The 27,031-nt window shown below is 26.6% G+C and overlaps 1 protein-coding gene and 1 long non-coding RNA gene across 3 annotated transcripts; both read right to left on the bottom strand.

The window, feature by feature from the left end:
* Window positions 1–488: 488 nt before the first annotated feature.
* On the bottom strand, window positions 489–3,854 carry LOC147814579 (uncharacterized). Its single transcript, XR_015430700.1, has 3 exons — window positions 3,737–3,854; window positions 2,673–2,741; window positions 489–845 (listed from the first exon to the last, which is right to left on the bottom strand). It is a non-coding gene; the product is annotated as an uncharacterized LOC147814579 (long non-coding RNA).
* Window positions 3,855–9,682: 5,828 nt separating this feature from the next.
* LOC147814578 (uncharacterized) lies at window positions 9,683–18,277 on the bottom strand. Of its 2 annotated transcripts, XM_087156945.1 has the most exons (9): window positions 17,970–18,274; window positions 15,447–15,506; window positions 14,516–14,563; window positions 13,742–13,798; window positions 12,135–12,182; window positions 11,990–12,037; window positions 11,151–11,207; window positions 10,282–10,347; window positions 9,683–9,824 (listed from the first exon to the last, which is right to left on the bottom strand). In XM_087156945.1, the coding sequence occupies exons 1-9, from the start codon at window positions 17,988–17,990 to the stop codon at window positions 9,720–9,722; spliced, it is 510 nt and encodes a 169-aa protein (XP_087013071.1). In that variant the 5' UTR covers window positions 17,991–18,274; the 3' UTR covers window positions 9,683–9,719. The 2 variants fall into 2 exon arrangements, with proteins under 2 accessions (XP_087013071.1, XP_087013072.1); XM_087156946.1 differs by lacking the exon at window positions 14,516–14,563 and having other exon boundaries at window positions 17,970–18,277.
* Between the last annotated feature and the right edge of the window lie 8,754 nt (window positions 18,278–27,031).

The following is a 27,031-nucleotide window of genomic DNA, read 5'->3' as shown; positions in this document are numbered from 1 at the left end:
ATATCACATTCAATTTTTGGAAATACAATAATATGGTTCAAATTACTATCAAAGATTGCATCAAATTTTAATTCTATCAACAATGAATCAACAAGATTCTAATCTAGTAGTACAATATTATTAGAGTTAAAAATAATAGCCCAACTAAAGCAAAAGATAATTTTAATTTCCCCCCTTTAATTATAGTAAGTTTGGATCGTAGTAAGTTTTATAGGATTTAAAATTCTAGGGAGATGCTTGTATAAAATGCTAAGGTGATGTTTGTATTCTTAAATTGACAACTATAATTATGCAGAGTATCTAAAATGAAAATCTAAACACGCCATTTTTAGAGAGTTTTAGATTTGTTACGTTTGCCAATTTTTTAGTATTTCAAATAAAATTTATAAGGATTTTTAACAAAAATCTGAATCTAAGTGAGACAAAAAAGAAAAAAAAGTATGACACACGCAAGGCAAGTAATAAAATACAAAAAATTTTATTAAAATCAATTTCAAAACTCCTTCAAATTGACAGATAATTTTCGTCGTTTTCATCTCACTCTAATTGTGATTAAATTGAACATTGAATAGGATGAGCATGAAAAATATTAAAAGTGAAATAATGAAATCATTTTAATAATAATAATAGCATATAATCATTTACAAATAAACTGCTTAGTGTATAATTCAGTAACATGTTCACTAAAGATCTTGTCCACAAAATTAAAAAACAAAATAGTGTTTTCACTGAATCCAAAGATCGAAATTTCTTTTTCTATCTTAATCCTTCTTTTTCCATTTTTTTGTCTATGATGTCAGTATTTTGTTACTGATCTCGCATGTTGCTGATCTTGCAATCAAAATCTGAAAATAAACAAATAAAAAATTAGAAATAAAAATTAAATACAACTTGTCACCTCAATTTTTAGAGAGGTTTATTTCAACAATTAGCGAGGTTTTAGGAGCAAGTTTTAATTTATTTGTGCAATAAATAATGTAGAAAAATATAAAAATCTTGCGTGATCAACAATATTTTATACACGTGAGTTTTGTAAAAAAGAATTTCAGAAACTTATCTGGCACAAAGTTTCTGAACAGAAACCTTTTCCCACCCTTTAACTTTCAATTGGAGGACCATCTCATAAATCGAGATACTGTTTAGGTATCGACGCCATTCCCAGATTGGAATAGATGCTCATAAATTAAACTATTTCGAAAAGTCCTTTAAATTATTTTCGAAAATTAATGCGAATTAATATAAGTAATTTTTGTAATTAAATATTAATTTTTGTCTTGAGCGAAAAATTCGCGCTGACAGATAAGAAATTTTTCCCTGTTAAAAAACTCAGAATAAGATACTGAGAACGCCGTACATCAAACAAGAGTTAAGCAGAACATGGATTGAACAGTACAAATAAAAAAGAAGAAGAAAATTATATAGCTTTTAATGTGTTAGTCAGATTTTCGAGTATTAATACGTAATTCATTAGCATAACGATATTTAAAGTTAAGAGTATTAGTCCCAAAAATGTAATTCATTTGAATAAAAATGCCTTTTTTTTTCGTCCAATTTTGATTTCAGGAATTTGGTTAGATGACAGGTCAAATTTTTGGACCCCTTAACATTAATATTACATTTTCAGAATTTCACCTTCATTAACAGGGCGTACTATAAGTTTTAGTTCTCAAGGACCATTCGACCAACTTCTTTCATATTTTCGACTTTGTCATTAAAGAGTTCAAAAAGTTTTTGACGTAATTTTTTCAGTACAAATGTCTTTGGTTAAGCAAATTTTACGTTCGTGTGGAAAATATTCGAAAATCATATTACTAATTCTAGAGAGATGGTGAAATAAGCAAAACGATAAGTTAACAATCAGTCTCCTAGCAAACTAGTGAGAAGACCATATATTTACAAATTGCTGATCTCTCACCCCTCTTATATTTTTGTCTGTTCTAATATCCAAAGATTTCAACAAAAAATAAGCCTATTTATTAAGATAAAGAAAGTTTTTGTGTTAAAAAATTTGTGAGCCTTTTAATCCATTTGCATTGCTTTTTCGAAAAGTCAATCACTGGAACAAAGGTTTTCTGGGTGTCCTGTTACTAATTTTACGAACTGTACATAGAATAATGGAGCAAAACAGTAATTTATTTATAACTTTGATGAAAACATTTTGCTGTCTTCGTACTTGACATTATACACACTTAATTATGCAGAAATATATGCATGTGAGTTGGCTAGCAATGCGTTTGGCACAAGCGGAATATGTTTGCACAATTGGCACCCAACCATGTACTTGTTTGTCTAAATTTAAGACTTAGGAGAAAATATTTTGCAGCATTCTTAATTTTTATTTTATACCTCATAACTTTTAAAATTTTTATTTTAAAAATGGTGTTTTAACACTTAAGAGTCACTACCATATTTTTTTATTACCAGATATCTCTGAATATATTTTATTCTAAAATAGCTTTCTTTTTTATTCAAATATATTCTACTCAAAATTAACTTTTTGTAATTTTTTTAGAATTTTCTTATGTAAAATGTGTCTTAAAATTTATTTTGTTTATAATTTATTAAATAGTACTTAGATGGCTTAAAGTTTAACATGAAATGTCTTGATTACAAAAATATGAAAAAGGAAAAAAAAGAGTAGTATTAATACATTAAACATAAAACCAACTTACTCATTTTCGGCAACTTCTTTTGTGAAATTTAGTCCGCTCGGAAATAGAGACAAAATATGATGCAAAATCCTAAATAAAAAATAAAAAATCCATTATTTATTTTCAGAATTACTCAAAGTAAAGAATTACTTTTTTTAATTTGATCAAAAAAAAAAAAAAAATTGTTATACTCTTTCTCTTTTTTCTTCTTCTTTAAACAAGAAAATTAAAAACTTTAAATTTTTTTTCAATTATTGAATTTTTATTTGTTAAAAGTAATCATAATAGTTCAAAAGGAAGATATCAATGTAATAATTAATTAGTAATAAATATTGATTTAGTAATAGTATTTGACCAAGATTTTATTTTCCTAACTATTAAGATAGAGAGATGCGGTGATTGAAAAATATTGATGCTGTTTTTGTAGTTGAAACTATGTGGTTACATGCTTTATAGTAAACAAACCGTATAATTGAACTAAATTCAGATAATCTAGAAAAATAAAAATGAAAATTAAGAAAAGAATATATAAAAATCATGATTTTTTTTAATTGTTTACATCGTTGCGGATTTTTTCCCTCTCTTTATGGAAAACTTCCCGTTGAGTTTTTAGTTAATATCATTGAATAAATAATTTATGCATAACTAAATATTTTGTATGCATAAGTATCCTTCCGATTTTACTTTCTCCATTAATTTGGGAATAAAAAATGAGTAATAAATTTACAAGTTCCCTTATAAAAATATTCGAGATAAAAGTTGTTAAAGTTGTTTTAAAAAGGAAAGCATCATCTATTTCGTACTGTAGGCCTATTTATTTCGAGAACGAGTTGTGCTAATTTAGTACGAAAGGACACTTTTAAGTACAAATGAATGTCTGGTCATTCTCATAAAACTAAGAAAATTTATAAACAATCCTCTTCATTGTTTGAAAATTTTAATTTATCCCAGAAACTGTCAAGTAGATGCAAAACTATTTAAAAATTAAAGTTAAAGTAACTAAATAAACTAAATAACTGAAGCAATTGAATGCGTTGTTGATTTCATAAAATAATTAACTAATTAATTAAAAAATAATATCTTACGTTTTCTTTTTCATCTGCGCGCTTTCTTTTACGTTGACGTTTACTAGCCTGAAAGAAAAACAAGTGTTAAGTGACAATTATACAAGATTTTTTTCAAAGAAAAAGTAATTTTAAATGTAAAATATTTTTTTTCCAAATATCTTCAAGGTATTATTGAAACTGATTTTTAAAAAATAAGATCAAAAGTATATATATTTATTTAAAAAAGTATTATAATTATTTTTTTAAAAGTATCTCAATTTTTATGTGTAAAATTTATTTTCAAGAAAGCAGTTTTAAATGAATTACACAAGGGAACTAATTCTTTGAACCATTTAAACAAATACTTCATCTTTACTGATTTTGGTGTGGGGTTTCCTAATTTGAAACTTGATTTGATTTTAAACCTATATTTTTAATGACATTTTCAGCCTACTTTTGTCGGCTTTGTACAAAATTGAAAACGTTACAATTAACATGGGGTCACATAAATGTTCAGCAAACTTCCGGGAGTGTTATCAGGATAAAAACTGAATAAAAGCCCATTCCCGAAAACGGTCACGGTATGCGGCGAAAGGAGCAACCCCTATTATTATCTGTTCATAAGCATACGAGGAAACAGTACATATTAGAGAAACCACCCCTAGCCGCACATGATGACATTTCCAGACAATGTCATCATGTGCGAGTAATGTAATTTCATTTTCTAATTTTATGTGTTATGTAATTTTAATCCTGATCATGGGCCCTAAACCTGCTAGAAATTCATATAAACCCTTGTTACATATAACGCGTTAAAACTTGAACATTACGACAAAACATAGACTAAAATGTAGTTAAGAAAAAAAATGAACCGATTGCCGATTTAAAATAAGCTAGGTGAAGGAATACAAAATCTGTTTAATAAATCTCCCGCAACTGAAAAAACGAAACATTTGTTTCCGATTATAATTAAGAAAAAAGTTTGCTAGAGTATCTTAACAAAATTATTTATTATTTGATAGAAAGTCAGTATTAAATTATCAAAAACAAGAAAATCGAGTGTATATGTTGTGTAAGAATGATTTTTTTAAAAAATAAACTGTAGCTTAATGATAGGTATAGGTATTTACCATAGCATCAATAAAGTAAAATATAGATTTTGAATTTTCTATGCACACACATATATTCATATACACTTAAATATATACAATGGTGAAACACTGCTGCTTGAAATTATCTATATTTCACATAAATCAGTGAAAAATGTATGTTTTTCAATATGAGGGGAAAATTTTTTTAATACTTGTTGAGCTAATAACAAGTACTAAAACTTTTTTATTAATCATTGATTTTTTAATATTTATCACGCTATAAATATATTTGCTAATCTACTAAACCAATTCATTGTCAGTAATGTCATCATTTTAAATTCAGTTCTATACAGTTATCTTTTGACAATTCTTACAAAACCAAAGCATAATTATAAAAAATTTTATAATCATGTCGCGCACTTACATTAAAAAAATATGAAATAATTTTTTTAACTTACCGATTTGGTCGACTGTTCAGCATTTGGTTGGCTGGTCAGCTCAAATACTTCCGGTTTCTCAACTAATTTCTAAAAAAAAAAAAAAAAAAAAAAAAAAAAAAACGTGAATACATATTATTAACATATTTATATATTTTTATATACATATTTATATTTTATCATCAGTATCAAAGCACTTTTTTAAAAAATATTTGTGACTCCAAAGCGTCTTTAGCGCTGTGACAGGTGTTCTTAAAGTATGTATTAAAGATCAAGGACTATCTTGCATGTGAAAGCAAAATGGATAAGTCTTTTCTATTATTATTTGAAATGCATGTCTTTATTGCTGAATTATACTGTCCAAACACAATCAAATTCACTTAAAATTTATGTACAGTGATGTTACCATTTTAAATTCAGTTCTATACAGATATCTTTTGACAATTCTTACAAAACTAAAACATAACTATAAAAAAATATATAATCATCTCATGCACTTACATTAAAAAATGTGAAATAATTTTTTTAACTTACCGATTTGGTCGACTGTTCAGCATTTGGTTGGCTGGTCAGCTCAACTACTTCCGGTTTTTCAGCAAATTTCTAAAAAAAAAGTTAATACATATTATTAACATATTTATATTTTTTTATATACCTATTTATATTTTATCATCAGTACGAAAAAACTTTTTTTAAAAAATTCGTCACTCCAATGCGTCTTTAACGCTGTGACAGAGGCGTTCTTAAAGTATGTAATAAAGATCAAGGACTACCTTGCATGTAAAAAAAAATGGATAAGTTTTTTCTATTATTATTATTTGAAATGCATGTCTTAATTGCTGAATTGTACTTTCCAAAACATAATCAGATTCACTTAAAATTTATGCACAGTAATGTCATCATTTTAAATTCAGTTCTATACAGTTATCTTTTGACAATTCTTACGAAACCAAAGCATAACTATAAAAAATAATATAATCATCTCATGCACTTACATTAAAAAATATGAAATAATTTTTTTAACTTACCGATTTGGTCGACTGTTCAGCATTTGGTTGGCTGGTCAGCTCAACTACTTCCGGTTTTTCAGCAAATTTCTAAAAAAAAAAAGTTAATACATATTATTAACATATTTATATTTTTTTATATACCTATTTATATTTTATCATCAGTACGAAAACACTTTTTTTTAAAAATTCGTGACTCCAATGCGTCATTTACGCTGTGACAGAGGCGTTCTTAAAGTATGTAATAAAGATCAAGGACTATCTTGCATGTAAAAAAAAAAAAATGGATAAGTTTTTTCTGTTATTATTATTTGAAATGCATGTCTTAATTGCTGAATTGTACTTTCCAAAACATAATCAGATTCACTTAAAATTTATGCACAGTAATGTCATCATTTTAAATTCAGTTCTATACAGTTATCTTTTGACAATTCTTACGAAACCAAAGCATAACTATAAAAAATAATATAATCATCTCATGCACTTACATTAAAAAATATGAAATAATTTTTTTAACTTACCGATTTGGTCGACTGTTCAGCATTTGGTTGGCTGGTCAGCTCAACTACTTCCGGTTTTTCAGCAAATTTCTAAAAAAAAAAAGTTAATACATATTATTAACATATTTATATTTTTTTATATACCTATTTATATTTTATCATCAGTACGAAAACACTTTTTTTTAAAAATTCGTGACTCCAATGCGTCATTTACGCTGTGACAGAGGCGTTCTTAAAGTATGTAATAAAGATCAAGGACTATCTTGCATGTAAAAAAAAAAAAATGGATAAGTTTTTTCTGTTATTATTATTTGAAATGCATGTCTTAATTGCTGAATTGTACTTTCCAAAACATAATCAGATTCACTTAAAATTTATGCACAGTAATGTCATCATTTTAAATTCAGTTCTATACAGTTATCTTTTGACAATTCTAACAAAACCAAAGCATAACTATAAAAAATAATATAATCATCTCATGCACTTACATTAAAAAATATGAAATAATTTTTTTAACTTACCGATTTGGTCGACTGTTCAGCATTTGGTTGGCTGGTCAGCTCAACTACTTCCGGTTTTTCAGCAAATTTCTAAAAAAAAAAGTTAATACATATTATTAACATATTTATATTTTTTTATATACCTATTTATATTTTATCATTAGTACGAAAACACTATTTTTTAAAAATTCGTGACTCCAATGCGTCTTTTACGCTGTGACAGAGGCGTTCTTAAAGTATGTAATAAAGATCAAGGACTATCTTGCATGTAAAAAAAAAATGGATAAGTTTTTTCTGTTATTATTATTTGAAATGCATGTCTTAATTGCTGAATTGTACTTTCCAAAACATAATCAGATTCACTTAAAATTTATGCACAGTAATGTCATCATTTTAAATTCAGTTCTATACAGTTATCTTTCGACAATTCTTACAAAACCAAAGCATAACTATAAAAAAGAATATAATCATCTCATGCACTTACATTAAAAAATATGAAATAATTTTTTTAACTTACCGATTTGGTCGACTGTTCAGCATTTGGTTGGCTGGTCAGCTCAACTACTTCCGGTTTTTCAGCAAATTTCTAAAAAAAAAAAAGTTAATACATATTATTAACATATTTATATTTTTTTATATACCTATTTATATTTTATCATCAGTACGAAAACACTTTTTTTTAAAAATTCGTGACTCCAATGCGTCTTTTACGTTGTGACAGAGGCGTTCTTAAAGTATGTAATAAAGATCAAGGACTATCTTGCATGTAAAAAAAAATGGATAAGTTTTTTCTATTATTATTATTTGAAATGCATGTCTTAATTGCTGAATTGTACTTTCCAAAACATAATCAGATTCACTTAAAATTTATGCACAGTAATGTCATCATTTTAAATTCAGTTCTATACAGTTATCTTTTGACAATTCTTACAAAACCAAAGCATAACTATAAAAAATAATATAATCATCTCATGCACTTACATTAAAAAATATGAAATAATTTTTTTAACTTACCGATTTGGTCGACTGTTCAGCATTTGGTTGGCTGGTCAGCTCAACTACTTCCGGTTTTTCAGCAAATTTCTAAAAAAAATAGTTAATACATATTATTAACATATTTATATTTTTTTATATACCTATTTATATTTTACCATCAGTACGAAAACACCTTTTTTAAAAAATTCGTGACTCCAATGCGTCTTTAACGCTGTGACAGAGGCGTTCTTAAAGTATGTAATAAAGATCAAGGACTATCTTGCATGTAAAAAAAAATGGATAAGTTTTTTCTATTATTATTATTTGAAATGCATGTCTTAATTGCTGAATTGTACTTTCCAAAACATAATCAGATTCACTTAAAATTTATGCACAGTAATGTCATCATTTTAAATTCAGTTCTATGCAGTTATCTTTTGACAATTCTTACAAAACCAAAGCATAACTATAAAAATAATATAATCATCTCATGCACTTACATTAAAAAATATGAAATAATTTTTTTAACTTACCGATTTGGTCGACTGTTCAGCATTTGGTTGGCTGGTCAGCTCAACTACTTCCGGTTTTTCAGCAAATTTCTAAAAAAAAAAAAAGTTAATACATATTATTAACATATTTATATTTTTTTATATACCTATTTATATTTTATCATCAGTACGAAAACACTTTTTTTAAAAAAATTCGTGACTCCAATGCGTCTTTAACGCTGTGACAGAGGCGTTCTTAATGTATGTAATAAAGATCAAGGACTATCTTGCATGTAAAAAAAAATGGATAAGTTTTTTCTATTATTATTATTTGAAATGCATGTATTAATTGCTGAATTGTACTTTCCAAAACATAATCAGATTCACTTAAAATTTATGCACAGTAATGTCACCATTTTAAATTCAGTTCTATACAGTTATCTTTTGACAATTCTTACAATACCAAAGCATAACTATAAAAAATAATATAATCATCTAATGCACTTACATTAAAAAATATGAAATAATTTTTTTAACTTACCGATTTGGTCGACTGTTCAGCATTTGGTTGGCTGGTCAGCTCAACTACTTCCGGTTTTTCAGCAAATTTCTAAAAATAAAAATAAAAAGCGTTAATACATACTATTAACATATTTATATATTTTTATTTACATATTTATATTTTATCATCTGTATTAAAACACTTTTCTTTTAAAATTTGTGACTCAAATGCGTCTTTAACGCTGTGAGAGGTGTTCTTAATGTATGTAATAAAGATCAAAGACTATCTTGCATGCTAAAAAAATGGATAAGTCATTTGTATTATTATTATTTGAAAGCATGTCTTAATTGCTGAATTGTACTTTCTAAACATAATCACATTTACTTAAAATTTGATCAGATAAGGAATAAACGCTAAATTCTTTAAATAGTAATTGTTCTGAAACAGCTTTTAGTTCATTATTTAAAATTAAACATTCCGAGCAAGATATCTTAAGCACAAAGGAACTTTAAAAAATGCTTAAAAAGAGAGAGAAATGAAGCTCACCTTCTCATTGCTGGTTACCTCGATTTCCATACCAACATCCATAAAATTAAAAAGCACTTCGTCCAAAGGAAAATCAACCTATCAAAGAGTTGAATAAAATGTATTCTTGTTTAATAAATAGACATCTTGTTGAACCTAAGTTTTAGTCTCTAAAGGTGCATTTTGTTTTAGTTTTTTAGACTTATATTAAACTTATCAAGTTTTCAATATGAGGTACAGTTTTTTTTTAATGCTTGTTGACCAATTCATTGTCAGTAATGTCATCATGTTAAAATTAGTTTAAAAACTAATCTCTTGACAATTCATGTAAAACCAAACTATAAAAAGTATAGAAAAATCTCATGCTTTTTTACGTTATTAAATCTGAGGGATTTTTTTTTCTTCAAAATATCACAGCTTTTAAAAATCTTTGATTAAATATGTGTTCGGAATAATTGAAAAAATCATTAGAAATACGTTTGAACCTTCTCACTTGGGGCTCATTTCAATTAAATAAATAAGAGAAAATTATGTCAATAATATATTTTAAACTTACCGACTTGGTGGGCATCTCAGTATCCGTTAACTTCTTTAAAAGAGTTCCTTGTTCCGTTACAACTTTCTAAATAAAGAAAAAATATTTATCAGATGATAATCAGCACTTTCAAAATGAAAAAATAATTAAAAAATGTTCATACAAAAATTAAAATATCTCGCTCAATTCAAGAAATATTGAAATATTTAGAGTTGAATAAAAGATTCAAATTAATTCAATTCAATATTATTTCAAAAATATATTAATATTGAATTACTTAGAGTTAAATAAAGGATTTAAAATGCTTTATGATTTTGCTCTATTTAGAAACTTTGAATATTAAAACTAAATCATAACTATCCATTCGAAAAGTTTTGAAATGTTTAGAACATAATAGAAGATTTAAATCGCGTTAAAATATTATTTATGTTTCTATTAGAATTTTTACAAGCTAATTCCAGAGAAAGACAGTAAGTATAACAATATTTTATTTTATAACCGTCTTTAAACAGCCGATCCACTTTTTAGGTTTACGACTACTAATGTTCAACTCCGAAGACTACGAGAAGCTTCCACAGTTAGCCTGACGGCAAAGAAATTCTAACCCATGATCCGTCTACCACTGAGGCTATTTCATGTCAATACTGTGGTCGGTGCAAGCTGGATGCGGAATTTGTGTTGACAGCCATCGATGGGATTCGAACCCGTGTCACCTCATTTGAAGGCGAACGCTCTGCCCCTCAGTAATAGTGGCTCAAGTATGACAATATTGCCAAAAATAGGGAAAAGTAAAATAATATAATTTTATTCATTTTTAAATGAAAAGTAGAAAAATAACTAAATTTTGCTAAATAGCAGCATTGTTTTTAAAATTTATTGACTAAAGATACCTCTCGATCATTTCGTATTCTGCACAGCTCTGAATAAAGCGGGTCTTTCAAAACTTCCTATAAAAAGATAAACATTTATATAAATATAGATCAATAAATAGAAAATAAATAAAATAACAATTTAAAAAAAAAGTTTTTTTTTTCTTTTTTAAGAAAATTAAAAAATAATTGTATTTGTGCCAGATAAAATTTTAAAACAGTAGGAAGATTCAGTTTCCTAACTTTCAAAAATAAAAAAGTTTCTGATTGATAGTTCATTCAATTGATCGGAAACATGATATTAAAAGAAGTTTTTTTTTATAATGTATGTATTTTATTTAGTGATAATCATGCCGATATGTTTTCCCTGTAAGAAATTCAGGATCAAATTACGGTAAAATGTATTGGATTAAAGGTGCTTTTTAACGTAACATTCATTTTCGCGAAAACAGGTTATGGAAGAAAATCTGATAACCCGTAATTACTAACAGCCATAATCATCGTAAAATAGCTGAATAACTGTAATAAAATAAAAATTACAGTAAAATTTACGATATAAATGGATCTTGTGATAGAAAAATTTTACGGATGATGTATCCAAAAAGCTGAAACTATAGCCATAGTTTCATCTCAAATATCTTACAGTGTTGTTGCAGTGGCCCGGGAAGACTAAAACTTTCATTGTCACTGGACAAGTAAAGATTTGAGAAATCTAGCTAGTTGTGAAATGTTCGAAACTTTGAGTTCTTGATTTCACTTTCCAAATAGGAATATATACAATAATAACAAAACTTTCAAACAAGACAATATATTTTAAATATTAAAATTTCGTGAAAAAAGTTTTTTGAAACAATACTTACATAATACTTGTCTGATTTCCTCATTTTCTTTTGAATTTCTGTTAGAATCTGTAAAATATGCGTTAATATTCGTATTAATAATTAATTAGGAAATAAAATAAAGTGAATAGTCAGTCTTTCAGAATATAAAATAAATAATACTTACGTAATTTTCTGTACTGTTATAAAGATCCACTTCCATGCGATTAATTTCCTAAATAAGCACATAAAAATAAAAAATAAAGTAAATTACTCAATGTTATTGTTAATTCAAGATAATAAATATATATCATTTAACGGATAAAATTTTAAGTAAATGAATTTAGTTTGTGAAACTCATACTGTTTAACATACTATATTGAAAAAAAATTTTTTATAGCCTATTGAAAATCGAAATATATTCTTAACAGTCCTCTTTACCGTCGATCGAACTCAACTGTCAAAGAGGTAGAGACGGAGAGGAAAAATTCTAAACAAAAATTTAGTAAAACAATTGTTGAAAAATTGTTAAATAATAAACACTTATATATTTTTAAATTTTTTATAAATATCTTTGCTTTGAACAATTTAAGTTAAAAGAATTTTTCAGCTGCAACAAACCGCTTTTAATCTGTTTAAACTGTGAAAAAAATTAATTTTCTAAAAATCTAAAAACCGACAATTGTATAGTTTTAAGCTACAGACTAAACACCACAAATTTTATATTTTTATTGTTTTAAAGTTTTGTGGAAAGTTCTATAAAAGTTTTGAAAATTATAAAGCGCTATTTCTTCCAATCTTCTAATATATATATTTCAAATATATATATTTCAAATATATATATATATATATTTCAAAACACCAGAAGTTTCATCCAACCTATGGTTAATGTTTTCAATATAGTTATAGTAATATAGTAAATAACAAGTATCTCCAGCTCTTGACTTGCTTGACTTCCGGTTAGAAAGTTAGCAGCTGCTTACTACAGCTTATTCTGTGAGACTATAATTTCAAATAGATAATTTTGTTTTCAATAAAAAGAAATGAATTATATGATTTCTGAACACAAATCAACTTTTTTTCTTAAGTTATTAAAAATATTAAGTAATTCTGGAGAGTTAAATATGAAAATTTTTATTAGTTATTTACGGATATACTATTAAAAAATATGCCGTGGTTGCTAGATTTGGAATGAACTCGCTTTTTTTACGGCAGTCCTGATTTGATCTTTTTTAACTACCTGTTCGCTTTTTTTTAACTGCCTGTTTCTTAACTGCCTGTGTTTTATTACTGCCTGTTCGCGTTGCAAGACGCGTACTATCTTACATTTGTGTTAGCATATCGTTCCAGATGCGAGACTAAGCTCATTTTGCAAATTATCATTTATGTTGAAATTTTTAAAGTTGGTATAGTGGTGACAAGGTAATAAGTGCTTTAAAACGATTCTTTTTTTCAAATGATAATTCTTCAAATGTTAAGGTACACAGCAAGAGGCAATTCAAGTTTAAGACTTAGTACTCTCTGTAAACACAAATTATAAATTATGTAACAAGTACTATGTATGCAAGAAATACTACGCAAGAAAGTCTCAAAGCACAATGATTATGTTGTGAGTCAAATGCTCTCAAAATACACCAGGAAATTTACCCGAAAGTATAGGCAGTAAAGAGCCTGCAGCTCTCTCTAGTGTAGAAAGCACCATCCATCCTCACCTCCTTTACTGGATTAATCACTTATTAACAACAACCACCACAACATAATTACATATTTATATTTCAAAAAGTTGATACTTACATAAGCTTCCTGAATCTTCGAAACGTTCCGAGATGAATCATTAAACACTTCGGATTTCTGAAAAAAGGCAACTAATTAGAAATCTTTAAAGGGTTAGTTTATGAAAAAAAAAAGTCTTTTCCCAAATTAATCGATAAAAAATGTAGTTTATATAAACTAAGGAGTAGTTAAGGAGAAGAGTCATTTTTGAAAGAAAAGTTAATACTCCACGTAAGCAAACTTGTTTCGTATCTCTTAGTTAATTTGTATAAAAAGTGCGAAAGATTTAATTAATTGAATACGATCATATTTACGTAATCTAAGAAATGTTAAAAGATACGAAAGTACTAAAGATATACGCTGTAAGAATTTTCTTTCTGAAAATACGGTAAAATAACCGGTAGCAGTCTGTTCATCTGAATACCCATATTGTTTATAGGTAGGAACATTTTTTACCTTAGCTATTTTGAAACCGTTTGCAACTGGTATGGTTAAAAAAGCATGAGTACAGAACTATATGGTTTTGTGACCATTCACTACTGGTATAGTTTCCGAACCAAAAAATGAAAACAAAGCGGATACTGTAGGTGCTGCGCTATTAGAATAAAATGAGGAAACAGTAGGAATAATAAAAATAAATCTAATACTGCTTTATAGAATAATAAAAAAAATAATTAATAGAATCAGATTAATAATAATTCGTAATAATAATAAGTAATAATAATAATTTACAATAATTAATAACTAAGCACTTTAAAATGCTATGATCTAAAATTTTACGAGTAAAATGCTTACACAATCGATTTCAGGAGATGAATCATTCAATGTAGATGTTGAACTCGACTAATGAAATAAATAGAAAGAAAAATATCTCTCGTTAAAAACATTATCACAAAATGAACTGAAATGTTATTCATATAAAATAATATAATTTGACTTCCTTCGCAAATATATTTTTCAAGAAAAAATATAAAATTAAAATTATTTTTCATTTATTTTAAATCGTATTTAATTCCATGAAAGAATAATACTCGCAAATTTCTTTACTGGAGATGTATCTTCCAAATAATAAAGACACTCATTTTTACTCATATTGATTCACTCATTCACACTCATATAAATTCACTTTAAAAGAATTCAAAATTAGAAAAATTTAAAAATAATAAAAAGGAAAAAATTTTAAAAAATAAAATAACATTTTTAAGATTTTTCTCTAGAAAAGGGTCAGAATTAATCAATAATTTTTTAAATTTTATATTCCCCAAGAAATATATTGAAAATTACAAAAGATCTTCATCTTCTCTTTATTCCTGGACATTGAATAAGGTTTTAACAAATTAAAACCAGTTTGATTGCCTGATGAAATTTGTTGATAATTTCTGAGATTCGTGTTTCCCATTCCAATCAATATTCATCGAGAATCAAACATGACTTTTTGTTCCAAATATCGCATTCTACTATATCGATTCGTTAGATTCTTAAAACATGGAATGAATTTCGACTCCCTTGTTATCAATGACTCCAAATATATAATATAAAAACAATAAGAAAACCCATCTCGGATATAAAAACAATAAAAAGGAAGAAGTTCTATTAATTTAATTTAAACAAATTTTCATTATTTATGTAAAATCACATAAAATGTTTCTTGAAGGATATCCCTTGCAATGAGGAACTTTCTTAATGTTTAGAAGGGGGAAAAAAAGATAAGTTGAAAGCAACTTACCTGTTGAGAACTGGAAATCTCTAGTTTGATGGCAAAAGTTGTTCCATCATAAGTAACTTCCTATAAAAAAGAGTATCAATATTTATTAATGCTGTAAAATATATGACTCTCTAAATCACAGACTTATAATCTATATCAGTGTTTACCTGTCATAAAAACTCTATCACGATATTCAAGTCTTAGATAGCTTTGAAATTCATGCAACAATATTTTTAAAGATGGAAAACGATAACTAATATTTGTTTACAAGAGCTGAATATTGTTTTAATTTATGAAAAAACAAAACAAAAGGAAACAACAACAATATAATGATCAGCTCTTCATATATATTTTACGGACATGACTTTTATCTCTTTTAGTCTTTCACTTCTTTTTAAAATTTACATTTAATTTTAAATTTGATCTCTTGACGCTTTGATACTTAACACTAATTGTTTTAAACGTTCATTGCTGCATTCTCTTTCGTTTGCCCGACTCTGAGGATTTATAACCCACGATGCGCTGAACACTGAATATATTAAGCGTCCCTGAATAATTTTCCCTGAAATAGTTTATTTAATATTTTAAATAGAAATTTAAAGCACTAAATATTTTTAATGGGTTACTAAAATTAAGCTCGCCTTTAAAACAAATTTTTTTTTTGCGAAAAAGTCACTAAAATGATCCTATTGCGCATGCAAATATTTTTTGTTAGTAAACAAAAAAAAATAATGAATAAAAAAACTTTAACAGTGAAAAAGTAAATGAAAAATTTGACTATAATATTGCATAAAATTGACAAAATAAGAATTGTTTGAAAAAATTAGAGCGAATATATTTCTGAAATTGCGCTAGCTTTTCAAACGAAATGTTTTTGGGATAAATCCATGATATTGGTCCTATTGCGCATGCAAATATTTGTCTTTAGTTAACGAATAAAAATAGTGAATAAATAAAATTTATGCATTGAGAAAGAAAATTGAAAATTTGATAATCGGATTTTATTGAAAGCTGACTGTAATTATTGTTTGAATGGATGAAAAGCGATCTCAATGATGCTAAAAAATTCTCTAAAATTCCAGAATAACAATAACTATATTTTACTTTCTTGTTACGGGAAATGATGCATGAGTTAAAATATAGTGCTGATTAGAATAAATATCTAATGCAAAGTTCCTGGAGAAAAAGTAATGTAAATCTATAACAGTACAATATATAGATAATTGTAGTACATTTAATTGTAGTTTAAGGCTATTAAATTAAAATAATTTAATAGCCTTAAACTACAATTAAATGTACTACAATTATCTATATATTGTCCACATTAAAAGGACTTCAATAAATAAAACAATAATTCTTCAATAAATTTTATATATTCTCGATACTACTTAAAACATATAATTTCAATATTTATTTAACCATAAACAAAAATTAAATGCAATTTTTTCTTTTATTGTTCTTATTAATTAGAGAGGAAAGAAATTTTTTGTTGCGCTTATAAAACTTTTAAATTCATAACTAAAAGTAATAGAATATGACCTATCCATTTTAGATACTAGTGGAAAATAAATAACTAAATAACCATAAAGTAAATTTCAATGCAATATTTTCGATTTTTTGTTCATATTAAATGGACTGGAATAAATAATGTTTGTCGTGATTATTGAATATTTTTAATTTATAACTAAAAATAATAGAATATGATTTATTCATTCTAGATATTATATATAATTTAAAAAATAATTAGCTATTAATTGAAGTTAAATGCAGTTTTTTGATTTATCGTTGATATTAAATGGACAGAAATAAAATAAAAAAATTTGTGTGTATTAAATTTCCCTGCTTGTAATTAAAAATAGTAATCGAATTATTTTCTGAAAATATTAAAACATTTGAAAATTTTCTAATGAGTTAAAAAAATAAATTTCTGCATTTTTGGATGAAAAAAAATGCCAATAATTTCTCAATATTTAAAAAGGCAATGATTTAAGATGAAGAGATAGAATAAGATAACATAGATTTTTGTCTATAAACGAAGTTTACTCTTCCTTTTTAGCTGTAATTAATTTGTTTAAATGCACAAGCAAAGAATAAACTAATTATTATGTCTATTTTTAAAAGCAACTTTCACGCAAAAGTCCTGATTTAGAGAAATCTTTAACAAATGGATTTCTTAATAAATTAAAACTAAAATTTTTTAGAATGTTTAATAAAAAATGATTTAAAATGTCTTTTATATTTAAGGCTTTCCTTACTATTTATCAGTAATACTTACTGAAACTATTATGAACTAATTAATAAAAATCTATGTTTCCTAGAAATATGAAAAAGAAATCATGACAATTCTGATTCCATTAAAAAAAAGAAAAAAAGAGGAGCAGGAAAGAAAAAGAAATGGCGAAATAGCTAACGTTAATAATTTTTTCATAATTATTTTTTCAACGTAAAAGCATTTTATTTTAGAAGAAATAGTGGTTTAAATACATAATTAACAAAACAAAATTATTTTTTGCTAATAAAGTAAAATAAAAACATGTTATGTACCTGTTGATGCCTAGGAGCCATCTCACAATTAACGCGTGTTTTAATTATGGAAAAAATGGTTAGGAAAAAAACTAATGTAAATGAGAAGTCTAATAACGAACACGACAAAATATATCCTCTGGTGGGACTGACTACTGAACAAATACCCCTTTTCACCCACCTCTCCCCCAAACTGCCCCCTCTGGTGGCTAACTTGTCAGCATTTCGAAATAAAAAGAATATTCAGCATTTTGAAATTTAAAATATATCATCAAACATCTGGCAATTTTTCACAAACCAAACCATATTTCAACAATACCGGTTTTTTAATTCCCTCTTTCAGTTTTTAAACCTTTTTACCAGCTTTCGATTCGATTTAACGAAAATGACGTTTTCATCAATTGTTTTAGACAAAAAAAAAAAAAAATTAATAATAATAATAATAATAAAAAAAAATAAAAAATAAATGAATAAAAAAAAATAAAAAACAGTTAAAAAAAATTTTTTTTTTTTTCAGTTTAGTATAAATTATTTTATTAAGAAAATATGTTAATTCTTTTAATGGCAATTTTGAAGGATTAACACTAAGCACGGAAATGAGCGAAAAATTTTCAATTATCATTGTTAATTACAATATTAATATTTTTTTTAATTTCTTTTTCAAACGAAGTGTAACTACTTTAAAAAGATTTCTTCCCTTCATTGATAAGAAATTTTTTATACCCAAGAATTGCGATTTAGCTGATATAGGTAGAATTAGTCATTTAAATTCGAGTTTAATAAAACAATCTTTTATACAGTGAATTTGCGATAACTCGAATCTGATAGGACTGACGAAAAACTTCAACGTATCGGAAGTTCGACTTACCGTTAGTTTCGGTTTTGAACTTTCAAAATATTGTCGGATTATTTAATTAATGCTTATTAATTACAAATCTTTTAATTGCTTACAATATTTAAGATCATTTTTCTGACAAGCCATTTACGATAAGACTGTTTGAAGCACTTTATGATACCCTGGTCCATCGGCTGCAACTTTGCTGTTGTGTTTGGCGGGAGAAACTGCAAGTTTACTGCTTTCAAATTAGATAGATCACTATATGCTGTGCATTTATTCATAAAGAGTATCACTTTCTTTTTTTAGCGAAGAATTTCCGATCCAATTTTCTTACATAGTCTTCAAATAAAACTGATGTCATCCAAAACTTTTTGTTAGACTTGTAATCCAAAGGATACGTTTTTACATTCTTGAAACATCGGGGATTTCGTTTTTTTCCGATAACAAGTAAGGGCAATTTCTCTGTCCCAGACGCATTTCCTCCAACTAGGACAGTCAAACGTTCCTTGCTCATTTTACCCCCTGAGCAGTTTTCATCCTTAAACATCATAGTCTTATTTGGAAGACATTTAAAAAATAAACCCATTTCATCAATATTGAAAACATCATTTTTACTGTATCCTTGAAGTAAATTTGGTAACGTTTCATTTAACCACTGTTCACATACTTCAAAAGGGACAGCTTTAGCTTCTCCATGAAGAGTGCGAAAGACATTGTGCGTGTGTTGCAAAGGAAGGGGCAAGATATCAGCTCCTAGGTTTTTTTTCTTGCTTTAAGAGATCCAAAAAAAAAATCGAGTTAAAGGGAGTAAAACTCGAGTAATCGAGAATAATTAACATGAAATTGAAGATAAAAGGGTCGGGGCCTCATAAAAAAATCGAGTTATTGTAATATTCGAGTTATCGTATTTCGAGTTATAGCGAATTGACTGTATTTATCAAATGTAATACTGTCTAATTTTTTTAGTTTAACTAAAATAGCTGCACACTTTCTGCCAGCTTCTAACTTTCTTTAACGAAATAATGTTAAATAAACTTTATAATTGTTAATTTCGAAAGAAAATAGAGCGAGAAAAAATACGGCCAAAACTTATGCTCTATGGGAACACTCTCGGGAAAATTCATATGAAATTTCTCAGTAATTTTTAACGAAGCACTTTAATGATTTTGGTAAAATTAACAATAAAATATTCTTTCATAATATATGATAAAATTTAGTAAATGTGATAACATTCAGTAATTTTATTATGATACCCTACGGCATGGCATTAAACTATTTATTCGGTTAAATTTACTTTTCTGTTTTGCATTTTCTACTAAATGTGTGGTAATCAGAACTTTTATTTATAAAACCAAAATTTCTAGCAAAACCATTACTATGTAAATGGAGAAATACCCTAATTAATGGTTTAAATACATTTGTTGATTTTCCTCATCGAAATTATTCTTTTCATTTATTCATACATATGTCCACCATAAATGCCACTACAAAATAGTGCGGTAATTTTACCTGATTTTTTTTCCACGTAATATTAAGTTTCAGAATTTAAAAGGATTATTCTAATGGTTAAAGAGCATAAAAAATAATTAGGATTAAAATTTGTTTTTAAAAAATGTTTTAGAATTGACTAGGTTAAAACTTCACAAAAGTGAATTGTAATCGGGATGAATAATTGGAATTACTAGTAAAGACTAAGTATTGCGTTTCTGTAACATTTGTTTACTTATGTTATGAGCTTTAAAATAGTAATTAATTATTTTTTTTCTCCTTAGTTTCAGATCTCCGCAGATTTAGACCGCAAATACCTCTTTTGAGATTTAAAAAAAACGTATTTAAAGCTTGCTATTATGTCCGTAACAAGCAGGCTGAAACAATAGTAAGAAAACAAATATTTTTAAAAAAATATTATATATGAAATATTTTGAATATTATATGTCCTTTGAAATTAAAAATATAGGCATTTAGTATGCATGATATTACCATAAATACCCAGTTGTGATAATGAAAGGATTTTTTTTCTATGTTACGTGTAAACAATTTAATGCAGAAAAAAAAAATTCCACATCAATAATTTCCTTATTGATGTGGAGTTTTTTTTTTCTCCTATTGGCCGGTATATGAATCACTGAAACTATTAAAAAGATATTATAGAAGATTTAATATATAACAATGGGTCTCAGATTTACATTTTTTCCGCTATCGCGCATAAATTCCGTCTGGCAGTGGTGATTACTCTAATTTCCTGTAAAATTTCCTAACTAGAAAAAAAAGTGAAATAAAAACCAACGCACACATTTTACATTCCATGAAGTTTGCATCTTCTGTAAAATTAATCTCTCTAATTATTTGAGCTTTTGAATAATATTTAATGCAAGGATGAGAACTACACAAGATTAAAATGTACTACCCGCATTTAAAAATACCACCTTGGCATTTAAAAATACCACCTTGCTTGAAAATGGCAAATCTGTTATCAGATGTTGCAGTAAACTTTGTAAAGTAAATGATTCTTTCAGTTGTTCTGTTTTCCCAGCACGTATCATTCAAGATTAAAGCAAAAATAGAAGTGTCAAATCCACATTCACCACAGGTGCGCATCTCACAAATTTAAAGTACTAATTTCACTCAAAAAGTTAAACTCATTCATCATAACCACCCACAACAGTGGCGGATCTTTGGTTTCCAGCTGCTGCGTTCGTTATCAGTTGTGAGGAAGGGTATTTAGGAAGTAAATTATGAATATCAATCCGCATTGTGTGTTATTTATTCTTCAGTACCTAGATCGAATGTGTACACTTTCATTGTTCCTCATAAAAAGAGTTTTCTGAATTCTAAGAATCATTACAAGAGAACACGTGTCTGCCAAACCCATTTAAAAAGGAAAGAACGTGCATTTCCCGCCTTTCACACGTTTTTGCACTTATTAAAATTTAGTCGAATAAATTTTTTAAAATATGTTCAAAAATATTAAATAAAGAAGAAACAAATAATTTATATTAGGTCTATCGAAGAATTTAAAGCAACCGTAGGGAAAATTTGTAAGCCTTTATCCATTTTATTACTAAGATCCTAAAAAACGCGGAACTCTAAATGTTTTTTTTTTTTTTTTTTTCTTTTTTTCCTGAAAAATGGTTAAAACAATTTTCCAAGAAAATAAAATTTAAAATTAGGCAATTTGTATTTTTTTTTAAAATTCGTAGGGAATAATTAGTATAAGTTATAAAATATTGCGCAGTTAAAATTTTGTCCGCGTAATAAGCCGTAATCATTCGAATTTGCTACAACTATAATAAATTGCCAATTTAAACCACATTTTCGTGTAAATTTAATCATTCGATACAATGGTTCAATTCGAACAAAAATATGGTTTAATCTATTATCTCATCTTAATATTTTAGCTGACAAAAATTGAAATCTAACAAATTACGACTAACAAAAGCTTAACAAAAAAATCTGAATTCCTTTAATTATCAAAGGAAACAGACAAGAATTGAATTATATGGAATATTCACAAGTCTAATTAGGTCATCAAACTACTTTTGACGTTTTAATTTTGATGATGCTTTATTCATTAGTGATTATAATAATTTCGCTAGTGTTTTTGCTTTTCCTCGCTTGAATACAAATTTTTTATTTCCATTGTATGCATTTTTTACTATATTTTTTGACGAGATTTCGATATATAAGTTAAGAATGCTACCGAATACACCGTATTTTTTCAGTAATAGTACCTAAATCGAGCCGTATTTTCAAATTTCTGTTGGCAACAGCTATTAATTATTTTTCGCATATATACGAAGTATAGATGTTGCAAATAATTATTTCTAAATTTATCTGAAACCACGAATTTATTCGGTGTATAGGATTTTTAAAATGTGTTTTTATGAAAGTAAATAATTTAAAATCACCTGTTACTAAGTTTTAAAAAAAAAGAATGATGAAATTAATGGTAAAGTGGTAGTCGTCCCCACCGATTTGTATATCGGATAATCGAATAACCGGCTTCTATGAATAAAATTAAATGGAACCAAATCATTTTTTATGGAACTAATGCTAAACTTCCCCGTTTAAACAAACATTTGTTTTTTGTCCCCGCCTAATTTCATAAAGTAGAGGTACTGCAGTGAAAAATTTTCGTTTATTTTTGAGAAAAGTTTTACCAGCTACAACGGAATTTCCGTTTTTCAGTTAAGACAATGATACAATAGGCGGTTACTTCAATAGGGACTTCCTGTTCATTAGTTGGTCTAGACTCAAAAATTAATCAAACCTTGCTGCCAGCTTTACATTAAAGTAAACGAAAGGGGATTTTGACTTGATTCACTCACACATCATTTAGAATGTAAAAAAGGTACAGAGTGATTTGTTTTGTAGTTAAGACTTGTTTGACGCTGTTACATTTGATAAGAAAGAGTTTATAAAACCTAACACAATAGTGTACAGTATGTCTTTCTCTTAAATAGAATTATCTTTGCTTAATACAGTGAATAACTCTGAGTTGGTTGCAAATTGAGCGCGAAAAAGATTGATTTGAATTGATCGGGAAAAAAATCAATATTGAAAGCAATAAATTTAAAAAAATTCCAATCTAAAATAGCTCATTAATTTGGTATTTCTCAAGTTAAGGATAAGAAAAGAAAAAGAAAGAAAGAAAGAAGTAAAAATTAATAAAATCTGAATGTATTTGAAAGGAATACGCAAGTCATGAATGTTTAAGTTAAAACTGAAATGGAAAATCTGATTTTGATAAATTGATCAACTAAACGGGTATAAAAACAGTTTTCAATTATAGATTTTTCGGAAGGGATCAAATAATATTTTGACCTACATTATATTTTTAACTAACATTGATTTATTTTTATGTAGCTTTAAAAGTCATTTATATTTTATGATACAGACAGTTTTAATTATAATTGTTTATCTATCATAAAACTGAGTTAATTTAATCTAAATGCTATGCTAAGCATTAAATACAATTAAAAAGTAAAATTTCGCAAATATTTTGAATTTAAAATTAAATATTACTGTCTCAGAGAAATAATTATCAAGATAACGAAGCATAATTTTATAAAAACACCAACAGTTTCTTGTTGAGTTATGATTAATCAGTTCAGTTTTCTTACCTTCCAATGTTAAAATAAATTTTATAACCGAGTGGAAAAATACAACTTCAATAAGCAGTTTTACAGAAATGTTTAAATAGCAATTTATTTAATTACAATTTCATCGTATTTAATCAAAACAGTCAAGTGACCATAAAAGGTACTTAAAAAAATAAAAGTAGGTTTTGAAAATACACGAGGAAATGAATTCGTCAACAAATCCATTTCCCCAAATTTAAATTCTTTTTATTTTATTTTATTTTATTTATTTATTTTTACATATTTTTGACATTTTTTAATTACATTAATTTTTCGAAATAGTTGAATATAGTCAGAAGAAGGGGTGAATAAACGAATTTATTTCATTCACATTTAGATTTTTTAAAAATTTTTAAGAAATTTATTGATTAATTTTTCATTTATTTCAATGTAGTAAAATCCTTTTTTTTATTTGGCTAGTTTACTTCCTAGTAAAAGTCATCAAAATGAAAGAAATATTTAGGGGAAAAAAATCGAATACTTTTGGATGTAAGAATTATTTTATGTTAAAATAAGTTGAAATAAAAATTATTTTGTGTTGAATAATGTCCGCAGAGATTATGATATGAACTGAACACTCCCCTCCCCCCCCCAAATATCCTCATTCACAAATTTTTTCTGAGAACTGATTGCAACTTTAAAACCACACCTTGCTTCTTTTGTCCACTTTGTACGTGAACACCTACTAGTTTCGTTATCAGTTCTTGTTCAAATTCGGAGATATCCTTGCAAGTTTTTAAACCAATTTGTTGTTTTACAGAGTTAAATATTTTTAAAGTATTATAATTATTATCATCAATTAAATGAAATGGGGTTTATTCACTAATTATATTAATAGGTTCTAAAGCACGAAATGATGTGAATGTTTCGTTCTCCTGTAGTTACTTTCTACTAAAAATGGGTGAATATATTAAAAAAAATAAATAAATAAACGCGAAAAGGTACTTTGGTATTTTATAAATTTATTTCATTCAATAAGCCATTCAAGACTATTCATAAAGTCATAACATTAAGTTAGATCATTCATAATATGAAGTAAACCTTTCATAAAGTTTCACGTGAAAGATAATAAAATTTAATTTTATTAGATTTCACAAGGTATTGCTCATAATATTTATTTGGTATATTTTTTTACAGTTTTTTTAGAAAGAAAAATTTTATCGAGAAGTATGGGACTCAAAAATAACCACCCTGAATGAACAAAGAGAATTTTATTTATTTATTTTTTTTGAAATGGTATGCTTCTTTAGATTCATAAGAAGGCAATTTAGGGCAAAAGAAAACTTTACATTGATAGCAGAAAACAGTTTCCTCTTAAAAATGAGAAAGTGGTTTCGGAAGTAGGTTTTGAAAATGCACGAGGAAATGAATTCGTCAACAAATCCATTTCTCCAAATTTTAGTTTTATTTCTTTATTTATTTATACATATTTTTGACATTTTTCAATTACATTTATTTTTTTAAGTAGTTGAATTTAGTTAGAGGAAGGGACGAAAAAAAGAAGTAATTTAATTCAAATTTAGATTTTTAAATTTTTTTTACGAAATTTATTCATTAAGTTTTTCAATGTAGCATGACCTTTTTTTATTTGGCTAGTTTAATTCCTAGTAAAATTCATCAAAATGGAAAAATTATTTAGGGAAAAAAATCGAATGCTTTTGATTTTAAGAATTATTTTATGTTAAAATAAGTTGAAATATAAATTATTTTACTTTGAATAATGTCCGTAGAGATTATGATATGAACTGAGCACTCCCCCCCCCCAAATATCCTCATTCACAAATTTCTTCTGAGAACTGGTTGCAACTTTAAAAGCACACCTTAATTCTTTTGTTCTTTTTGTGGGCGGACATCGACTAGTTTCGTTATCAGTTCTTGTTGAAATACGGAGATTGCCTCGCAAGTTATAAAATCAATTTGTTGTTTTACAGAGTTAAATATTTTATCATAAATAGATATTTTTAAAGTATTATTATTATACTCATCTATAAAATGAAATGGGGTGTATTCCTTAATTCTATTCCCAGGTTTTCATTAAAGGTTCTCTTTCGCATTAAAAATTTACGATAGGCCAGTCGTCAAATTTAGTTAATTTATTTCCTCACCTGCACTAAGTATTCATATTCATTAAAACAAAGCGGAATTAAATTGCGAAGAGGGGATCTATTTGCTGTTTTTAACACCCATTTCGTTTATTATCTCAATGATTAATAGTAAAACAATTAAAAGAAACTATTTTTTTCTTTACCATCAGTTTAAACGATTATTACAGTCATTCTTTTGCATCAAATTGCCAACATATTGATTAAGGATTACACCAAGATTTTGAGATATCGTTAAATTACGAATATTACGTAAGTTTACAGGTAATTTGCAATTTGCTTAGGTAAGACATTAAATTTTCTTTAACTTAAAGAATTTTTTATCAAATGCAAAATTAGTTTCATATATACAAATCAATTGCAGTTTTACATAAAAATTATTATTTTTTGTATTCTTTTATGTATGCAATTTGATTATTTCTGTTGATATGAGTAGAAAAAGTCCAGAACTTTTGAGAAATCTTATTACGCTTGATTTGAACGACCTTGAAATATAATGAATTATTAAAATTTATCAAAGGTTATAAATTGAGCAATTTTTATTCTTGCGTAAAAGTTATCCAATAGACAATTTAAAGGTATAAAAATAGATTATTATTATTATATCATTTGTGACAAAACTCGATTAAATAATAGAAATTTAAAAATGGGTGAGCTTTAAAACAATGATCATAACATTTCCCTCTTGGAACATCAGTGTTCTAATCGTGGCACCCCCTTTTTTTTTAAAGAGAATTTAGATGTAGAGGGGGAGGAAACAAGGTATTCCGCGATAAGTATTCTAGAGCTAGTTGGTGGTGCTTGTGTCGTCGCTGAGTCGGAATATTTTTCATAACAGCATTACTACATACGGCTACAGGTGGCTTGAGCTATGGCTTTATATTGTCATTCAAGTCATCGTATTTTCTTACTATCTCTTTTTCGAAGATATATATTATATTATATAGGATATATATATATTTTATATAATATAATATTAGAGAATCTTAAATCTCATGATAA

This window comes from Parasteatoda tepidariorum, chromosome 2, assembly GCF_982258835.1.
Source record: "Parasteatoda tepidariorum strain Cologne lab strain chromosome 2, Ptep-v5.0, whole genome shotgun sequence".
Classification (NCBI taxonomy): domain Eukaryota; kingdom Metazoa; phylum Arthropoda; class Arachnida; order Araneae; family Theridiidae; genus Parasteatoda; species Parasteatoda tepidariorum.
This window is presented reverse-complemented; position numbering and strand designations above follow the sequence as displayed.